This window comes from Scyliorhinus torazame, chromosome 29 (genome assembly GCF_047496885.1).
Source record: "Scyliorhinus torazame isolate Kashiwa2021f chromosome 29, sScyTor2.1, whole genome shotgun sequence".
Classification (NCBI taxonomy): domain Eukaryota; kingdom Metazoa; phylum Chordata; class Chondrichthyes; order Carcharhiniformes; family Scyliorhinidae; genus Scyliorhinus; species Scyliorhinus torazame.
In genome coordinates, this window is record NC_092735.1 from 41,452,417 (window position 1) to 41,473,317 (window position 20,901).

General features: G+C 47.0%; 1 protein-coding gene across 2 annotated transcripts in view; it reads right to left on the reverse strand.

Annotated features, from left to right (window-relative positions):
* Positions 1 to 20,517, reverse strand: part of LOC140404109 (GTPase KRas-like) — a 33,974-nt gene extending 13,457 nt beyond the window's left edge. The window contains exons 1-4 of one of the 2 annotated variants that reach the window (XM_072492529.1): positions 20,380 to 20,517; positions 6,463 to 6,592; positions 3,604 to 3,782; positions 94 to 283 (exon numbers count right to left, since the gene is read on the reverse strand). In XM_072492529.1, coding sequence (XP_072348630.1) covers positions 100 to 283; positions 3,604 to 3,782; positions 6,463 to 6,573 — 474 coding nt within the window. In that variant the 5' untranslated portion in view covers positions 6,574 to 6,592; positions 20,380 to 20,517 and the 3' untranslated portion in view covers positions 94 to 99. The remainder of the gene's footprint in view (positions 1 to 93; positions 284 to 3,603; positions 3,783 to 6,462; positions 6,593 to 20,379) is intronic. The other variant, XM_072492527.1, reaches the window with a different exon arrangement.
* Positions 20,518 to 20,901: the final 384 nt, after the last annotated feature.

A 20,901-nucleotide genomic window follows, 5' to 3' on the forward strand; every position in this document is an offset into this window, starting at 1 on the left:
TAGGCAGAATTGTGGGGTTGAGGTTACAATCAGTTCAGCCACGATCTTATTGAATAGGGGAGCAGGGCCCATACCTGCGCCGTATGTTCTCACCTATCCTCACATTAAAGACTGGTTTTGTACCTGTCTAGTTTTGGCTGAAGTTTCTATGAACGGGATTCCATAACTTTTTGCTAGTTCTTGTGCTTGCTTGGTGTCCACAGTCCGTGATGGAAGGTCACACTTATTTCCAACCAGTACCATGGGAACATCATCGGAGTCTTTCACTCTGTTAATTTGCTCTCTGGAGAAGATGGAAGATAAAATTAAGGATTTTGTTTGCATATTGTTCACTAAACCAACAGTTGCTAAAACAGCTATTGGACTGCGGCAGGTGGTGGCGCAGTGGTATTATCACTGGACGAGTAAACCAGAAACCCAGAGTAATGCTCTGGGGACCCAGGTTCGAATCCCACCAGTGTAGATGGTGAAATTTGAATTCAGTAAAAATCTGGAATTAAAAGTCTAATGATGACCATGAAATCATTGTCGATTGTCATTTTTTAAAAAAACCATCTGGTTCACTAATGTTCTTTAGAGAAGGAAATCGGCATCCTTACCTGGTCTGGCTTACACGTGACTCCAGACCCACAGCAATGTGGTTGACTCTTAACTGCACCTTCAAGGACAATTAGGGATGGGCAATAAATGCTGGCACAGCCTGCGATGCCCACATCCCACGAACGAGTAAAAAAAAAAAGTACATTTGGAGCAAATACACCAATACAGGTTAAGCAGCACCATATCACAACAAACTACATAGACTACAATTGCTTGCACAAGTATTATTTATCATTCTTTCTCTCAAGAAAAGTAACAAACATAGATCGTGCAAATGGCTGTGTTGATAACCTTGAATGCAGTCCAGACCCAGAGACCAGTAAATACCAGCCTGTGCGGAGCTAGAAAATAACTGGGGTGTCACAATTGGCCTTGGCACCACAAGTTAAAAGCTGATGGGGGAAATCATTTCCTCTCGATTGCACATAAAAAGTGCACAATTTTGTTCATGGACACAGAGGAGAGGATTGCGTTTGTCCATGTTTCTCCCCACATAGTTGAGCACAATCACTGTCAGAGCTTGTACAAGAATGTTTACTTGGGCAAGGTACAGAAGACAGGGCAGGTATCTGTACCATCATCCACAATCTACAATCTGCACCTGATAACAAAGGGAGTAAGAAACTAAGGAGCAAGTTTCTTGTCGGGAAAAAGTACTTTGGCTACTAGATATCAGATGCCCAAATGGTGGATAAATAGGGAGGTAGTATGATGCGCAGCCTACTCATGGGAAACGTTTCCACCAATCTATAGTCTCTTTATGCTGTGTGTCCAATCACACTTTTAATTTAAAAAGTAAATCTGGTTCCATCAATGTGCATTGCAGCATTTTGAATATCTTCGGCCATCTAATGTGCAAGGAAAACAACAGTAATAAAGAAAATAATGGCAGTAATGAGTGAGAAATAATCAGGATTTAAGGAAGTGAAAGCAAACATTACTATAACTTTCTAAAAACTACTGACGTTGAATGAATGGGGAAAACTGCCAAATAGATTTCAAGGTAAGAAATACACTTTGGACCAGGAAGGATGGGATCGAGTACTTTCTAAATGGTAGAAGTTAAGAACCGTGGAGGTCCATAGGTCATATGCCATCAATGGACTACACAAAATAACCAAAAGGACTAATGGAATTCTGACCTTTATATCTAGAGGACCAGAGTAAAGCGCGTAGAAGTAATGTTTCAGTTTTACAAAGCCCTGGGTATACCTTACCAGGACTAATGAGAGCGGTTCTGCATTACACCTTACAAAAGAGCTGCTGATTCGGGAATATTCAGAAACATTAGAGCCAGACCTTCAGTGAAATTAGGAGACACGTTTAAAAGGAATGGTAGACATTTGGAATTCTTCCACAAATACCAATTGATGGTTTGCTTGATTTTAAATTTGATAAGACATCAACATTTATTGATAAAAGGTAGCAAGGATAGAGGGCAAACACAGGTGTTTGGAGATCAACGATGATCTAAGTGAATGTTTCTGCATTGCTCGACTGTGAGGGTGATTCTCCAGCCGTGTTGCACCTAGAGCAAATCCCGCTATGTCAGGAGAATTGCAGGAGAGCCCAGAAATTAATCAGTTTCCAATTCTCTGGGCCCGCTGCAACTGGCATGATCAGGATCTCGCCCAGAAAGGGCAAGAACCTGATCACAACTCTTTTGCATTAATGTTAATCACATTAGAAAGATTAAGGTTGAACGCAGCAGCCTCCCGGTATCCACCAACAGCTGGATGTCACTCAGGCATGAATCACAACTGGCCCCAAGCACAAATAAGGCACCAGGAACACCAAGGTGGTGAGTACCCTCTCTGTACTTACCTCCTAGGTGCAGAGGGGCTCCTTCAGGGGAGGCGGGGGTCTTTCGGGTTTTGGGGTACGGTGGCAAGTCTTCTGTCTAGCATTCAAAACCTTTAAACTCGCATTCAGCATGTCAATTTCAATTATCTGCCAGTTGAAGGTAAAAGTCTTTCCTTTGAAGTGCCTTTTTCACATTTAATTTCCTTCTACTTTAACTTTTTCCAAGTCTCTGGACTTTTGGAGATGTCCAAAAGCTTTGAACTAGATTGTTTACATTCAATTTCACAGCCCATTACCGTTTACAAGCCTCTTGATTGACAGGTCCTGGCTTTTTCAAAGGAGGGCTGAGTTTTGTTGGTTTTTATAGTTTTTCACTGTCCATTAACACAGAAGTGCTTTCTCTTTTGAGCAGGTGTTGTTTCTAACCCCAATTCTTTCATAGAGGCTGTTTCTTTGTTCTGAAGTCTTTCTTAGAAAGACTAGGTGCTCAGTGCGAGTGCTGCCTCGTTGGCACACCCATAGTGGGGTGTCATTCACTTGGAGTGGGAAACCTTGCTCGTGATTTGGAGATGGGGAGTGTGAGAGTTCTGTCATATTATTCAGATATTAGGACGCACTTTACAAATGGCACCCTGATCTGAACTTGCTGGTTTCGGGTCCCAGGGTGTGATCACCCCTGGCTGTAAAAAATATATGTGGGTGGACTGCGATCTGCAACACTCCGATTCACCCAGCTGGTTTCCTGCTGGAGACCACACTTAAAAAGTGTTTGGGTGAATTCCGCCCTAAGTTTTTCATATCCTCTCCAAATCAAAACAAGTTCAGTTCCATTTAGTCCAGCCATATTAAAAGTTTATTTTTGAAGTCATTCTGTTCAGTCTCTTTGTTCCGAAGATCAAAGACCTTTGCAAAAATCTTGTCTTTGTGAACCTTAAAGTCGAATTATTTCCCCATTAGAAGTACTGAAAATGGGAACTTTGACTCAAATCTTACTTGATATTCAAGTCTGCACTTCAACAAATGATGATAGAGTTAATCTTATGAATAGGAAACATTTATGTAAAGACTAAAAGAGTTTAAACTTTAACATTTCCTAACTTTCTATTGTCATTTACAAAAATAATGTATTTCTTGGTTGTAGAATAAATACAAATCTGGTGTCAGGTTTCTTCAGTTCTGAACCCTATATAAAATACTAACCTATATAGATGAACATCCTTGAAGGATTTGATGTTATTGATAGCGAAGACGCAGAGGAAGCCCTCGCCCGTTCGCATGTATTGATCTCTCATTGCACTGTATTCCTCTTGACCTGCTGTGTCCAGAATATCTAATAAGCACGTTTCCCCATCAATAACCACCTGTTTCCTGTAAGAATCCTGCACAAGGGAAGAGTGAAAATAAAAAATCATAAGTATATTTCTCACCACTATCTGTCTCCCATTTGCCTCGCCTAATTAATAATGCATAAACTAAACCAGTGTTTTTCAAACTGTTTTTCCGGGGACCCATTTTTACCGACCGGCCAACCTTCGGGACCCAACCCGGCCGACCTTCGCGATCCACCATTTTCTCTTATGTTTTTTGTTGCTGATAAAAATGGAGGAAATGGTTTTGGGTCCCTTTGGCCCTCGTACACGCTCCTCCAATGGAACCTATTGGATGAAGGTGAAGACTTCTGGTGTTGGAAAGTATGGAGTCTCCATCTGTCCAAAGATCTGCAATTTTTTCCGTAAAATTTTATTAAATAAAATCCCCCCAAACTTGTAAAAAAAAAAAATGAATAAAATAAATGGATAAAATGAATAAACCCCCCCTGAACTTGTGAAAAAAAAATTAAATGAATAAAAAAAAAAAACGCCAAACTTGTAAAACAAAAAGCTGCGACCGTTAAAAAAAATAGCAGCAGCACTGCGCATGCGCGCCGATGATCGTGCGCGCGTGCGCAATGCGGCCGGATTTTTTATTTTTTTTTTTAAACATGTTCGCGGCCATTTCAAAGGCCGCTTGCAGCCCCCGTTATTAAAAGCCGGTTGCTGCGTGGGGATTTGCGCGATCGGGAGCGCCATGAAGGATGGCTCCGCGACCCACCCGTCGGTCGCGCCCTCGACTTGGAAGAACACTGAACTAAACAAATCCAATAAGAATTGTTGAGAAGAGGTCCACAGCTCTGACATCTCAACTGAAGTCTCTTTTTCATTTGGAATTTTCAAACATTTTCCAGGTTTCCTTTGATGAAATTTCTTCCCCAGTTATTTTTGTGCTACGTCCATTCCCAGATGAAGCTGTGCAGGTGGCCCGAGTACCAGAGCCTCCTCAGTGCCACTCGGGATTGTGGTTAGGAAATTGCCTGCCCTCACTTTTGGGAAATATCGCTTCTGAATAAGATCCCAGCACCTGGCCAATGCACCACCAAAAGTGCTTAAAATTGTAATTTGGAGATTTTGCAAAGCCCATTGCATCTTACTAACCACCAGTTATTGTATTCCACAATTTTATAATTATTTTTCTGCTTCAACCTCTTTTTGACATCACTTCTCGCTATCTCCATAAGCTCCTCCAGATCTACAAACTCCCCAACACCGATTCTAGAAGCATACTAGTAATCCAATTACTAAGAATTGAAATATCTAGAAAGAGGTACCGTCAGTACAAGATTAAACACAAGGGACTTGGAACATTTAGCAATAGAAATATCCTTACACAATGAGAAATCAACTTCCCAGGGTTTGTGATTGAAGCAGAAATTGTCAACAATCGGGATGAGATAGGATCAGTCTTGAGGACTGTGGGAGGAAACCGGAGCACCCGGAGGAAACCCACGCACACACGGGGAAGATGTGCAGACTCCGCACAGACAGTGACCCAAGCCGGAATCGAACCTGGGACCTTGGAGCTGTGAAGGAATTGTGCTATCCACAATGTTACCGTGCTGCCCCTCTGTATGGCTTAACCAGTTCATCCAGAGTGCACCTTCCCAAGCAGTGCTACACGCAGAGGATATACAGTCCAATTCAGATGACAGCATCTTTGGTGAGAAACAGATACCGCCATCAGCAGGGGTCTGAGGGGTTATGTGGTCTCAACAATATCACACTTCATTATTTTCTAATTTTCTCATTTAGCAAATTACTGCAGTTGCTTGCATCATGGTATTGAGATACAAATTCTGTAAACTTCACTAATTAATGTTTTCAGGGTTATAAATTGCACATTTTAAACCATCAATTGTTACAAGTAAGCTACAATGAAGAGTGCACCCTTTGCAATCAATGTATGTATAACGCCACCAGTCATTACAGACTGAATGTTAAATGTAATCTCCAGCTCATACATGAACAATAATAAATGCTGAATGACAAATAAAACTTTAAAGCATTACTACTCATACTTGACCCATCTTTGCTTCTCCCATTTAACTTTACATTAATTGTAACTTCAGCACCTATTAATCATTAAAGCATCTTTGATGCTTCCTTAATTTCCCATTTTCAATCAAGCTCTGAACAAAGTCTTCAGCAATAACTGATTGGCTCCAAAAGCTGCTCATGTTTTTAAACAAAAGGCCCAGCAGGGACTCTGAACAATAATTTGGCCTATTGGCATGAACTGGAACAATGAAATTAAAATCACAAAATATAAATTCAGCCCATCAATAATGGTTATAGGGGTGTTTAATAAGATAACTTGTTATCCATCTTCAGTATTATTCTATCTGCTCTTTAGAAATGTGAGTTTATCAGAAGATAAGACTACAGTAAACATTGAAGCTAAATAGGATAAAAGCGCATTGCTGCAGATGCTCAAATCTGAAATAAAAACATAAAATACTGGACAATCGCAGCAGGTCTGACAGCATCTGTGGAGAGAAAAGGGAGCTGACGTTTCGAATCTGGATGACTCTTTGTCAAAGCTGGACATCGGAGCTAAATGCATGATTTATCTTCCTATTCATAATGTTCATTCCCACAGTTCAGCATGGGAGCTCCTCAATTATCCGTTGTCTGGATTCCACTTGCCCCTCTAGTCCCCAAGGCAGAATTTTAGTTTTTGCCTTACCTCAATGGTTGGATCATATTCGTCTACAAAGTGATTCTGTATCAGCTGAATAGTCAGAGCACTTTTCCCAACACCACCAGCTCCTACCACCACCAATTTGTATTCTGTCATCTTCCTGTGAGTGTAGCAACTGAAAAATACAAAAACAGGCATCATTAATAAAACAGTGTCGTGCTCACCCATAATGCTGATTTTAATCGTTCAGAACTGGCTAATAATACAAACAGTAGGAATATCAACAGAGGTGATTCTTTTAAAGTAACTCTCTCATTTTTCATATTTTCAAACTTGTTCCAAAAAGGATTCTCCACTAGTCCACGAGATCCTCCCAACTTCTAATTACTTAAATTCAAACAGAAAACAATAGAAACACTCATCAGTCCTGACAGCGTCTGTGGAAAGAGAAACAGAGTTAACGTTTCAGGTCTGTGATCTTTCATCAGAGTTCTGCTGGACCTGTTGAGCATTTACAGCATTTTCTGATTTCCAACATCCACAGCATTTGTGTCAAATTCAATTGAAATTATCTCCCCCTCCCCCCTCTCACCCAAAAACAATTTGTGATATCTTAGCTTTTAAATAACTGCTTCAAATTCAAACCTAGGGATCTGTACTCACACAATTATTTCCAGTGAAAAGCCAGCAGGAGAAACCCAAAGAAGTTTCTCGTGTAACTGCCTTGAGATGAAATCTAAACAAGTGTCAGCCTCTGCTGAGTGATAGTGACTCGGAGTCATAGGCTTTGGCTGACTTGAGCACCTGTACGAGGACATCCAGATCCCTCTGTACCGCAGTATTCTGCAATCTTTCACCATTCAAATAAAATTTTTGTATTTTTATTCTTCCTGCCAAAGTGGAAAGCCTCACATTGTCCCACATTATTTTCCAAACTGCAATTTATTTGCCCAATCATTAATCTATTTACATTTGCAGACTTTGTATCCTCCTCATTTTGCTTTCCTACCTATTTTTGTACAGTTAGCTAAATTGGTTACAATAGTCAAAATGAAAAAGGAAGCATTTGTAAGTGGTAGGGAAATTATTGGAAAGGATTCTTCGAGACAGGATTTACTCCCATCTGGAAGCAAGCGGATGTATTAGTGAGAGGCAGCAGTTGTGTGGGGAAGGTCATGTCTCACTAACTTGATCAAGTTTTTTGAGGAAGTGACCAAGATGATTGGTGAAGGTAGGGCAGTGGATGTTGTCCACATGGACTTCAGTTAGATCTTTGACAAGGTGCCACGTGGCAGACTGATACAGAAGGTGAAGTCACATGGGATCAGAAGTGAGCTGGCAAGATGGATACAGAACTGGCTCGGTTAGAGAAGACAGAGGGTAGCAGTGGAAGGGTGTTTTTCTGAATGGGAAACATACAGTTAATGGCAGAACCCTTGAGAATATTGATAGAGGGATCTGGGTTTACAGGTCCACATGCCACTCAAAGTGGGAACACAGATGGAGAAGGTAGTCAATAAGACACATGGCATACTTGCCTTCATTGGACGGGGCCTTGAGTATAAAAATTGGTTGCAGCTTTATAGAACCTTAGTTAGGCCACAGTTGGAATATAATGTTCAACACTACCAGAGAATGTGGAGGCTTTAGAGAGGGTAGAGAAGAGGGTTATCGGGCTGTTGCCTGGTATGGAGGGCATTAGTTATGAGGAGAGGTTGAATAAATTTGTTTTTTCTCACTGAAAAGACACAGGTTGAGGGGTTACCTGATAGAAGTCTACAAAATTATGAGGAGTATGCAGAGTGGACAGTCAGATGCTTTTTCCCAGGGTGGAAGAGTCAATTACTAGGGGACATGGGTTTAAGGTGCGAAGGGCAAAGTTTAGAGTAGATGTGTGAGGGAAGTTTTTTTTTTTTTAAAACACAGAGGGTAGCAGGTGCCTGGAACGCACTGCTGGGAGGTGGTGGCGGCGCAGGTATGATAGTGACGTTTAAGAGGCGTCTTGACAAATGAATAGGATCGGAATAGAGGGATACGGACCCCAGAAATGTAACAGGTTTTAGGTTAGACGGGCAGCATGGTCGGTGGAGGCTTGGAGGGCCAAAGGGCCTGTTCCTGTGCTGTACTTTTCTTTGTTCTTTGTAATACAGTTAGTGCCTTCATCCAAGTAATTTAAATATGGATAATACATAATTGTGGGCCCAGTACTGCTTCCAGTGGCACTCCACTAGTTAAAGTTTGCCAATTGAAAACAATCTTTTATCCTAACTTGTTTATAGAATCTCTGCAGTGCAGAAGGAGAACATTCGGCCCATTGAGTCGAGACAAATCTTCTGAAAGACTACTTAGGCCCACTCCCTGCCCTATCCCCATAATTCCATCTAACCCGCACATCTTTGGACTGTGGGAGGAAACCCACGCAGACACTATGAGAATATGTAAACTCCACACAGAAATGGAAAAAAAATGAAATGAAAATCGCTTATTGTCACAAGTAGGCTTCAAATGAAGTTACTCTGAAAAGCCCCTAGTCGCCACATTCCGGCACCTGTTCGGGGAGGTTGGTACAGGAATTGAACCGTGCTGCTGGCCTGCCTTGGTCTGCTTTAAAAGCCAGCTCTTTAGCCCTGTGCTAAACCAGTCACCGAAGGCCAGAATGGAACCCGGGTCCCTGGCACTATGAGCAGCAGTGCTAGCCACCATGCTGCCTATCTTTTATCAGTGTTAATATATAACTTCCAACAGCATGAGGTTCTTATCTTGTGTAGTAACCTTTATGTGGTACCTTATGGAATGGCTTTTAGAAATCCAAATACACCACTTCTACTGGTTCCCCTTTATCCACCCTTCTGGCTACATCCTCATAATTAGCAAATTTGTCAAACATTATTTCCCTTTCATAAAACCATGGCGACTCTGGCTTATTAAGATTTCCAAAATGGCCTGCTACTACTGCCTAATAATAGATTCCAGCATTTTCCGACAGCTGTTGGGCTGACTGGCCTTTGGTTTCCTGCTTTCTGTCTCTTTAGTTTCTTGAAGTGGAGATGTCGGCGTTGGTCCGGGGTGGGCATAGTAAGAAGTCTTACAACACCAGTTTAAAGTCCAACAGGTTTGTTTGGAATCACTATCTTTCGGAGCGTAGCTTCTTCATCAGGTGAATGAAGAGGTGGGTTCCACAAACCCATGCATAGACAAAGTTAATGATGCAAGATGATACTTTGAATGCGAGTCTGTGCAGGTAATTAAGTCTTTACAGGTCCAGACGGTGCGACTGGAGAGAGGGATAATCACAGGTTAAGAGGTGGGAATTGTCTCAAGTCCAGGCCAGACGGTGGGGGATGAATGTAATGAGACATGAATCCAAGGTCCCGGTTGAGGCCGTACTCACGTATGCGGAATCTGGCTATCAGTTTCTGCTCGGCGATTCTGCGTTGTCGCGCATCCTGAAGGCTGCCTTGGAGAACGCTTACCTGAAGGTCAGAGGCAAATCCTAGACTCTGCCTAAGGGGAAAACAACCTCTAGCATCTCCCTGTTAAGCCTCCAGAGAATCTTATAAATCTCAATAAGGTCACCCCTCATTCTTTGAAACTCCAATATTAGATCTTTGGCCAGTATGGTGGACAGACATCTACAAAAAAGCAAATATCACATTGCATCAGGGAATTCGATAGATTCCAAATTAATTCAGATAGTTCCAGCAGGCACCCGTGCCCGACAGCTGGGCAGATCCCAGCAGACAACCGTGCCCGACAACTGGGCAGATCCCAGCAGACAACCGTGCCCGACAACTGCCTAGATCCCAGCAGACACCCGTGCCCAACAACTACGTAGATCCCAGCAGACAACCGTGCCCAACAGCTGGGAGGGTCCCAGCAGACACCCGTGCCCAACAGCTGGGCGGGTCCCAGCAGACACCCGTGCCCGACAGCTGCGTAGATCCCAGCAGACACCAGTGCCCGACAGCTGGGCAGATCCCAGCAGACACGTGCCTGACAACTGGGCAGTTCCCAGCAGACATCGGTGCCTGATAAATGCTTGGATCCCAGCAGACACCCATGCTCGACAACTGGGCAGATCCCAGCAGACGCCTGTGCCTGACAACTGGGCAAATCCCAGCAGACACCTGTGCCCGACAGCTGGGCAGATCCCAGCTGACACCCATGCCCAACTACGTAGATCCCAGCAGACACCCATGCCCGACAGCTGGGCAGGTCCCAGCAGACACCTGTGCCCAACAAGTGGGCAGATCCCAGACGACACCCGTGCCAGACAGCTGGGCAGTTCCCAGCAGACACCCGTGCCTGACAAATGGGCAGTTCCCAGCAGACACCCGTGCCTGACAAATGGGCAGTTCCCAGCAGACATCGGTGCTCGAAAACTGCGTAGATCCCAGCAGACACCTGTGCTCGACAACTGGGCAGATCCCAGCAGACACCTACGCCCCACAGCTGGGCAGATCCCAGCAGACACCAGTGCTCGACAACTGGGCAGATCCCAGCAGACACCCGTGCCCGACAACTGGGCAGATCCCAGCTGACACCCGTGCCCGACAACTGGGCAGACCCCAGCAGACAACCATGCCCGACAACTGGGCAGATCCCAGCAGACAACCATGCCCGACAACTGCGTAGATCCCAGCATACTCTCGTGCCAGGCAACTGGGCAGTTCCCAGCAGACATCGGTGCCCGACAACTGCGTAGATCCCAGCAGACACCCGTGCTCGACAACTGGGCAGATCCCAGCAGACACCTGTGCCCGACAACTGGGCAGATCCCAGCAGACACCCATGCTCGACAACTGGGCAGATCCCAGCAAACACCTGTGCCCGACAACTGTGCAGATCCCAGCAGACACCCGTGCTCGACAACTGCGTAGATCCCAGCAGACTCCAGTGCCCGACAGCTGCGTAGATGCCAGCTGAACAGCATTAAATTTGATTCCAGGAAAGAAAACTCTTTCAGGTGAGCTGCTCTTGTATCTAACCACCTCTTTCCTAATAATTGCCAAAACTATACGCGAATGTCTATTTGTGTTGTCTTAATACCAACATTACTTGACAATCTATCCTTCAGCATTTTTACCAGATTTTCTCTCTTTTCCCTGAGATAATTCCTTTTGTTGGCACAAGTCCCTGGAAGTACCTCACACCTGTGGCTTTTCTCCAAATGATGGAGGGTAAATACTGATCCGAGCAGGAAGGGCCTTATAGGATTGCATTCTCATCCATCAGTAATAATTAATTTGATAGGAACCCTACCTGATATTCCCTCTGCCTCACCCTCCACCCCCATCTCTTAATCTGAATAACATTTTCCAAGAAGGCAAGATTTGTCCACAATGAGAGAAACTGAAATGGTTTATGGCTTTAAATAAATTAAATCCAAAGATTTTAGTGGAATAGATTTTCCAAGTGGTACTATCACATTTCTGTTGCTCAAATTACTCGTTCCTCAATTTCCTTGCATTGGGCTTGAACATTTGCTCCTCTGATACTCCTCAGGTGTCAAAATTAAACCTCACTGTACTTTTCCCTACTTCAACCCACTCACTCCCAGAGTTGTGGAACTCTTTAACCTCCATTAGTTTTCTCACCTTTTGAACACACAAAGCTGGACCCTGCCTTTCTGACTTGTTTCTCTTATTCTGTACTGCAGGCCCAGGAAAACATCTCGGATTTACAAAAAGTGAAACATTGCAGCACTCTGAAAGCCCAAAGTGTAGCATGTAGTTAAATCCAAAGTATTCTGCTTCAGTAGCTACATGATCTTTGCATTGCAGCCGATCTGGAGTTTTTGTCCATCGAGTTTGTAAGATTGGCATTTCAAGCTTGATTTCATAAACCATATTTTTCACCTAAATTCAAAGTTTACCATTTTATGTTGTGAACCTTTATTTAAATGCAGACCATTTCTCTATAAGTGACTTCTGAATGTTTATTAAAGATTAAGATTGATGCTTGGAATAAAAGTTTCATCCAGAGTTCTATCCGGAGTGGCACGTTGGCACAGTGGTTAGCACTGCTGTCTCACTGCACCAGGAACCCAGGTTCAATCCACCCTTGGGTCACTGTCTGTGTGGAGTTTGCAAGTTCTCCGTGTCTGTGTGGGTTTCCTCCGGGTGCTCCAGTAGCCTCCCCCACCCCCCTCCCGGAGTTCTGCCTGACCTGTTGAATATTTCACATTTTCAGCATCTGGAGAATTTTGTTTCTGTATTAGACCTCTAGCTGGGCCATTCAGGAAATACATCTGGTGTGGAAATCTCAAACACTCTTTCTCCTCCACCCACCCCCCAAAAAAGCTGTTTAGCCATGGGAATCATATGTGCGTATGTTACTGTCTCTCAGGCAGCTGAAAAACCCAATCTTGACTTCATCCAGTAAGCATGCTTTTCGCAATCCCGCAGTCTAGAGCAAGAAACTGTCATGATATTCAGGTAAACATCATGGTGCAAACATACATATATACTGATGGGACAGATCAACGGACCAATCAATACACACACACCACAGCCAATCACAGGCAGGAGCATACACACTATAAAACGGGGAACACGACACTTCCCGCTCATTCCAGCAGGAGACAGCTCAGGGCACAGAGCTCACAGCGTGCCACTCAGACATACACCATGTGCTGAGTGCCACTCCAAGACAGTATTAGGGATAGGTCCACAGATTCAAGGGTAATGAACGAACCACAGTAACCAGTTTACCACTGTAAATATTGTTAGTAATAAAACTCAGTTGTACCATCCGCAACCGTGGTGGTTCGTCTGTGTAGCAGAGCACCCAACACGACATAGTACCAGGATTGGAACCCGGTAACTGTGAGACCTACCTATGAATCCGCCATCCTGCGCCATGGACACCATCAGCACGCCGCAGCAGTTACAAATCGCTGGAAACCTCGGCGTCAATTGGAAGCTGTTCAAACAGAGCTTCCAGTTCTTTCTGGAAGCCACCGAAAGGGAGAGCGCTTCGGACACCAGAAAAATCGCCCTGCTCCTCTCCACGGCAGGGCAACACGCCATCCATGTCTACAACTCCCTGGTGTTCGCGGAAGATGAGGACAAGACCAAGTACAAGATGGTCCTTCTCAAACTCGAGCAACACTTCAGCGTCGAGGTCAACGAGAGCTTCGAGAGGTATCTCTTCCAGCAGCGCCTGCAGGGTAAGGATGAGCCCTTTCAATCTTTCCTTACACACCTCCGTATCCTTGCGCAGTCCTGCGGTTACAACACCACCTCCGATTCAATGATTCAGGACCAGATCGTTTTTGGGGTCACCTCGGGCACCCTACGCCAGCAACTCCTCAAAAATAAAGGCCTCACCTTAGCCTCCGCAATCGAAGCCTGTGTCCTTCATGAAAACGCGACCAGCCGCTACTCCCAATTTCAAGTGGCCGGATCAGCGCGGCAGGGGTCCTACGCGGCCAGATCGGCGCGGCAGGGGTCCTACGAGGCCAAACGGGTCCAGGCGAGAGTTCCTCCCGGCCCGCGGCCTGGACAAGGGCGGCCATTTTGTGCGCTTTCCGCGGCCTCCCACGTTTGTGCGCGCCAAAAATAGACGCCGACGCAGAGGGATGTGATGCGCAGGCGCGCTCGACGCAAGACCAAACTGCGCATGCGCGGTGGCGCAACGAACGGCATGACGTCACGGCGTGCGGCAACTGCGGAGCCGCACATTTAAAGCGGCAATGTCTGGCAAAAAAACGACAATGCCTCCGCTGTGGCAAGATGGGCCACTACGCTGCCTGCTGTCGAGCAGCTCAACCTGCCAATGCTCCCCAATTCCGACAACCTCGCAGGGACGTGCGGACCATTCAGCCTCCTTACTATGAGTCGTGCCCAGACGATATCCAGACCAGTGACACAGACGACCGGGACGCCTTCCGTGTTGCGGTCATTGATAGGAACCGGATGTCTCCAGCCAGGACCTACCAGTCGATGCCAGTGAACAGCGTCAATCGGATGGTGTGCCACCCTAACGGTCAACCGATCACCAATAACATTCCGTCTGGACACTGGTGCCAACCTACTAGCATGGTCAGCCTTCTACGCCTTGAAGGTCAGACCACCAATTCGGCCATCCCGTTGGAAGATGGTCGACTACAATGGAAACATTAACCCGGCCATGGGATCCTGCCAACTCCAGGTGACACACAACACATACACGGCCACACTGTCCTTCGAAATAGTCGGATCATCGAAGGACTCCCTGCTAGGCGCACAGGCATGCAAGGTTCTCCACCTCGTGCAGCGGGTACACGCTCTCTCCAGAAGGCACATCAGACTTCCCGGATGCATAATTTGGGGCACAGCTTCAATCGCTCCTCGCCCACAAGCAGGAGGCATTCGAGGGCATGGGCACACTGCCCTATACCTGCAGAATACGACTCAAACCAGACGCCACCCCGGTCATTCACGCACCTCGCAGGGTCCCAGCGCCACTCAAAGACCGCCTCAAGCAGCAGCTGCAGGATCTCCAGGACCAAGGGGTGCTGTCCCGGGTCACGGAGCCCACGCCATGGGTCAGCTCCATGGTGTGTGTTAAGAAGCCCTCCAGCGAACTCCGGATCTGCATTGACCCGAAATACCTGAACAACAACATAATGAGGGAACACTACCCCATACACAAACGGGAAGAGATCACGAGCGAAATGGCCCGGGCTAAAACCTTTACAAAGCTGGATGCCTCGAAGGGTTTTTGGCAGATCCAACTGGACCAGTCCAGCAGGAAGCTGTGCACCTTCAACACTCCTTTCGGCAGGTTCTGCTATAACAGAATGCCATTTGGCATCATCTCGGCATCCGAGGTCTTTCACAGGATCATGGAACAGATGATGGAGGGCATCGAAGGGGTGCGCGTCTACGTTGACGACGTCATCATCTGGTCCACCACGCCACAAGAGCACATCAGTCGTCTCCAGCGCGTCTTTGCGCAGATACGCGAAAACGGCTTGCGCCTCAACCGAGCCAAGTGTTCTTTCGGCCAAACCGAGCTGAAGTTTCTGGGGGACCACATTTCCCGGTCAGGGGTCCGTCCGGATGCAGACAAGGTGAGCGCCATTACAGCCATGCCGCAGCCGGCAGACAAGAAAGCAGTGCTACACTTCCTAGGCATGGTCAACTTCCTGGGGAAGTTCATTCCCAACCTTGCCTCCCACACAACGGCTCTTCACCACCTAGTTAAGAAGTCCACGGAGTTCCAGTGGCTGCCCACACACCAGCAGGAATGGGAGGTGCTCAAAATTAAGCTCACCACAGCACCGGTATTGGCGTTTTTCGACACATCTCGTGACACAAAAATTTCGACTGATGCCAGCCAGTCCGGCATTGGGGCGGTACTCCTACAGCGGGATGACACTGCGTCACGGGCCCCGGTCGCCTATGCCTCGCGGGCCATGACCCCCACAGAATAGCGCTGCGCGCAGATCGAAAAGGAGTGCCTGGGCTTGCTAACCGGAATAGACAAGCTCCATGACCACGTGTATGGTCTCCCCCAGTTTACCGTTGAGACTGACCATCGCCCCCTTGTCAGCATCATACATAAGGACCTGAACGAGATGACCCCTCGCCTCCAGCACATCCTACTCAAACTCAGGAGGTACGACTTCCAACTGGTCTACACCCTGGGAAAGGACCTTATCATTGCGGATTCCCTATCTAGAGCAGTGAGCACACCGCCCGACTCGGAGGGGTTAGTCTGTCAGGTCGAGGCGCAGGTGGCCTTCACATCGGCAAATCTGCCAGCTGACGACTCCAGTCTGGCCCGTATTCGCCGAGAGACTGCGGCTGACCCCCTTCTACAACGTGTGATGCGCCACATGACGGGAGGGTGGCTCAAAGGGCAGTGCCTGCAGTTCTACAATGTCCGGGACGACTTGGCCGGCATTGATGGTGTCCTCCTAAAGCTGGACCGGATTGTGATTCCGCACAGCATGCACAAGCTGGTCCTCGACCAACTACATAAAGGCCATCTGGGGGTCAAGAAGTGCAGATGGAAGGCCCGAGAGGCGGTATACTGGCCGGGCATCAGTGATGACATCGCCAATATGGTGCTCAACTGCCCCACCTGCCAAAGGTTTCAGCCGGCGCAACCTCCTGAAACGCTTCTGCCCCATGACGTCCCCCAGGCGAAGGTGGGTGTGGACCTCTTTCACGCGCTCGGCAGGGACTATGTAATCATCATAGATTACTTTTCAAACTATCCAAACGTCATACGCCTGCACGATTTGACATCGTCCGCTGTCATAAGGGCCTGCAAAGACACCTTCGCTCGCCACGGCATTCCGATGACTGTCATGTCGGACAATGGGCCCTGTTTTGCCAGCCAGGACTGGTCGTCCTTTGCTGCTTCGTATGGTTTCACACACGTGACGTCCAGCCCTCTGCATCCCCAGTCCAATGGAAAGGCGGAGAAGGGCGTTCACATCGTCAAGCGGCTCCTCTGCAAGGCTGCTGGATCGGATTTCTGCTTAGCTCTGCTAGTCTATTGCTCGGCCCCACTAGCCACTGGCCTCTCACCAGCCCAGCTGTTGATGGGTCGCACCCTCAGGACCAGTGTGTCATCCATTCTGGTCCCCACAACCAACCATGCTCCAGTACTGCACAGGATGCGACAGCAGCGCGTTCGCCAGAAGGTGGCACATGACACACGGGCAACTGATCTTCCCGCCCTGGAGCCTGGGGACGACGTCCGCATCCACCTACCAGAAGGTGGCTGGTCAGCACCTGCTGAAGTTCTGACGCGTGGCTCCCCGCTCGTTCCTGGTTCGCATGCCTGATGGCTCCATTTGTAGGCGCAATCGCTGGGCTCTTCGCCTGCTTCCGCGCTCGCTACGGGAACGTACACCGGTGCCACGCCCTCCTGTTGTCGACTTCGTGGAGCTTCCTGCCACCATGCCCCTTCCGTCGTCGCCCGTGGCCAGGCCCGTTCCTCAGCCGGTGACTCCTAACCCACCCTTGAGGTGGTCAACCCGAATTCATCGCCCACCTACTAGGCTGGACTGATGAGCCTGTTTGAACATTGAACTCACTGATGTATCATACCACTGTGTTAATATGTTTCTCTTTTTCCTTGTCGTTACAGGAGTTCGTTTTGACGTTTGACATTTCCACGTGTTTTGTTTAGGGTACAACCTCGTTGCTATGTTGCACCTGACATCGCCCCTTGTATATAGTTTAGCCCCATGTACATGCTGTAGATATTGCACACACACACATTCAGCTGCACTCAGTACATATCTATTTATAACCACATAGGCACACGTTCTTGTAAAAAAGGAGGGATGTCATGATATTCAGGTAAACATCATGGTGCAAACATACATACATACTGACGGACAGACGGACAGATCAACGGACCAATCAATACACACACATCACAGCCAATCACAAGCACGAGCATACACACTATAAAATGGGGAACAGAACACTTCCAGCAGGAGACAGCTCAGGGCACAGAGCTCACAGCAAGCCACTCAGACATCCACCATGTGCTGAGTGCCACTCCTAGATAGTGTTAGGGCTGGGTCCACAGATTCAAGGGTAATGAACGAACCACAGTAACCAGTTTACCACTGTAAATATTGTTAGTAATAAAACTGAGTTGTACCTTCCGCAACCGTGGTGGTTCGTCTGTGTAGCAGAGCACCCAACACGACAGAAGCTATGCTTCTCAACTCCTCCACAACCTGGAAACCAGGTTGTAACTTCCTATGTTTCAGTGTCTAACTCAGCACAGCTTCAGATTGGACCTAGCACCTTTTATCCAAACTGTCTTGACTCCCATTTAACCATCGCGAAGCAGTAGTTCTAGTTGTGCGTATTAGAAAACAGTTTTTCACAGTTTCGCAGTGTTAATGTAAGCTTATTTGTGACACTGAAGATTATTATTAGTTAGCTGGTTGCAAGAATTGTAAATCTGCATCACTAAATCTATATTTCACAAACATGAAACCGCACAAATATTACAAAACCTTTTCAGTCAACCAACACAGCTCCGACGTCACAACAACTCCTGTCAACTTTCAGGGCTTCATTTTCACATTCTGAATCTCAACGGGTTCTGACAATTCAGCTTAAAGAGCAGAAGTCCAAGTGTCTGCTGTATGCTGCAAATTGAACAAGATTCAGCCGGTCAGGCAGCAGCAAGTTAATGTTTCAGAGCCAATGATCAATGCTTCCACTAAGCTGGGCAATTGGACAAACTGCAGCATCCGGAACGGCACCTCACAAACCCTCATTCTGTGATCAGTATGTTTGTGCAGCTGGCCCAAAACACAATAACGGATCTTTGCCAATGACCTTTCGTTGGAACTGGAAGCTAGATTGTCACTTTTTTGAAAAAAAAAGTACATAGCAAGTGGGGAGGACAAAGGATAAGGATGGTGATTGGGTGGAATGCAGAAACGATTCATGGGAATGGTTCAGGGATGAGGAACCTCCGACATTAAGACAGATTGGAGAAGTTGGGACAGTTTTCCTGGGAGGAGATATGATAGAGGTATTGAAAATCCAAGGTCAGGACAGAGCAGATATGGAGAAACCTTCTCCAGTTATGAAACGATCGAGAATGATAGGGCATATATCTAAAGTAATCGGCAACAGAAGCAAAAGGAGGAAAATAAATTTCACACAGCAAGTGGTTAAGTCTGGAACGCAGTGTTTGGGAGAGGCAGGTACAGTCAGAATTTAAAAGGGAATTAGATTGTTATCTGAAAAGGAATACTCGGGGTTACTGGGAGAAGGCAAGGGAACTGGCACCAAGGGAACTGCTCAATGAGAGAGCCAGTGTGCAGACAATGGGCCAAAAGGCCTCCTCTGTACTGCAGGAATTCTATGAGATCACTTGGATACATTCACGTCACCTTATCTGCCACATTTCTGCCTTTGGTACCCTGGACTTGGATATTCCAACACACTCCATCTTCCCTTTCTCTACTCTGTAAACCTGAATTCATCCCGAACTCTCCTGCACATCAAACCCCATTCACCTGCGGACCTACACTGGCTCCCATTCCAGCAACTCCTTGATGCACGATCAACGACCACTAAAGCGAGGTTGTAGTCCAACTGAAGGCTTGAATAAGCTAGATGTTTCCCCCAGCAGCTCAGGTACAGAATGAAGGCTGCTGGGGCGGCACGGGCTCTTATACCCCGCCTAGCAGGGCGGAGCTACCATACAGCTTGACCAATAGGAAACATACAATATCTACCAATGGTGTTCCAGCATTACCAGGTACCGTAAATACCTCGACACAGACTACCACACTCCTCAAACTTCCATAGCCACAATCCCCCCTATCTCTGTCATGCCTTCCAGCCCTACAACCTCAAAGAGCTCTACATTCCTCCGCTTCTGGCCTCTTGCTCTCCTCTATTTTAAATGATTGCTGTGCCTTAAGCTGTGGGTTCGAAGATCCATTATCTCCACCCTCCGCCCCACAGACGCTCCTTAAAAAACCCTCTTTGACCAAGATATTACATATGTCATAATATCTCTTTGTGGTTCAAGTTCTGGTTTATACTTCTCTGAAGCATCTTGGGATGTTTTATAACGTTAAACGGTGCTGGAGAAGAGATTGTGTTGCCCACAATCTGTGTTTGATCATCCAATGTAGAGGAGGCCCCAGGTGAACAGCAAATGCAGCAGGTTGACAATGCCAAGCACATCCCTGTAAACTGCAGCTTGCTGACCTGAATGGATAGAGGCAGCTCAATGCTGAACAATGGCCCGACAGAGAACAAGAATGGAAGAAGTTGTCTCCTTCACCCTGAAATTATCCTATTGACCCCATCCTGCCGGGGGGAAGGCGGCTCCAAAAATAGACAAATTGCACCGAAGCTGAAAGCCTCCCCGGCGGAGGGTGTGGCACAAACACCCAGGAAATGGGGAGTCCCGTCCCTCCCGGGCCCCAATCCCGGGCACAGGTCCAGGTTTTAACAAAAGGCTGTTTACCTGACATGAAGAAAGTTGTTGCGATTGGGGATCCAGTGGCTCTCGGGCTGTTACATTGCTGACATTGTTACATTGCTGATATTTGCTGATATTGTTACATTGCTGACATTGTTACATTGTTGCTGATTTCCGGCCCGGCCACAATGTAACCATTTACCGGAAATGTCCCAATCACTGAGCGACAGTCTGACAGACCAATAGGATCACTGGCACCTGCCACAGCCGACCAATCAGCTTTGAGTGACGCTGGGACCATGTCACCACCCCCCCCCCCCCCCCCCCACAAACCCAGGTCACTCGACCCCCCCCCCCCTCCCAAACTCAGAGATCAGGTCATACTCCCCCCCCCCCCCCCCCCCAAAACCCAGAGACCAGGACACACTACCCCCCCATAAAAAGCAGAGACCAGGACACACTTCCCCCCCCCCCAAAAAAAAAACCCCAGAGACCAGGACACACTCCCCCCCCCCCCAAACACGGAGACCAGGACACACTCCCCCCCCCCCCAAAAAAAAAACCCCC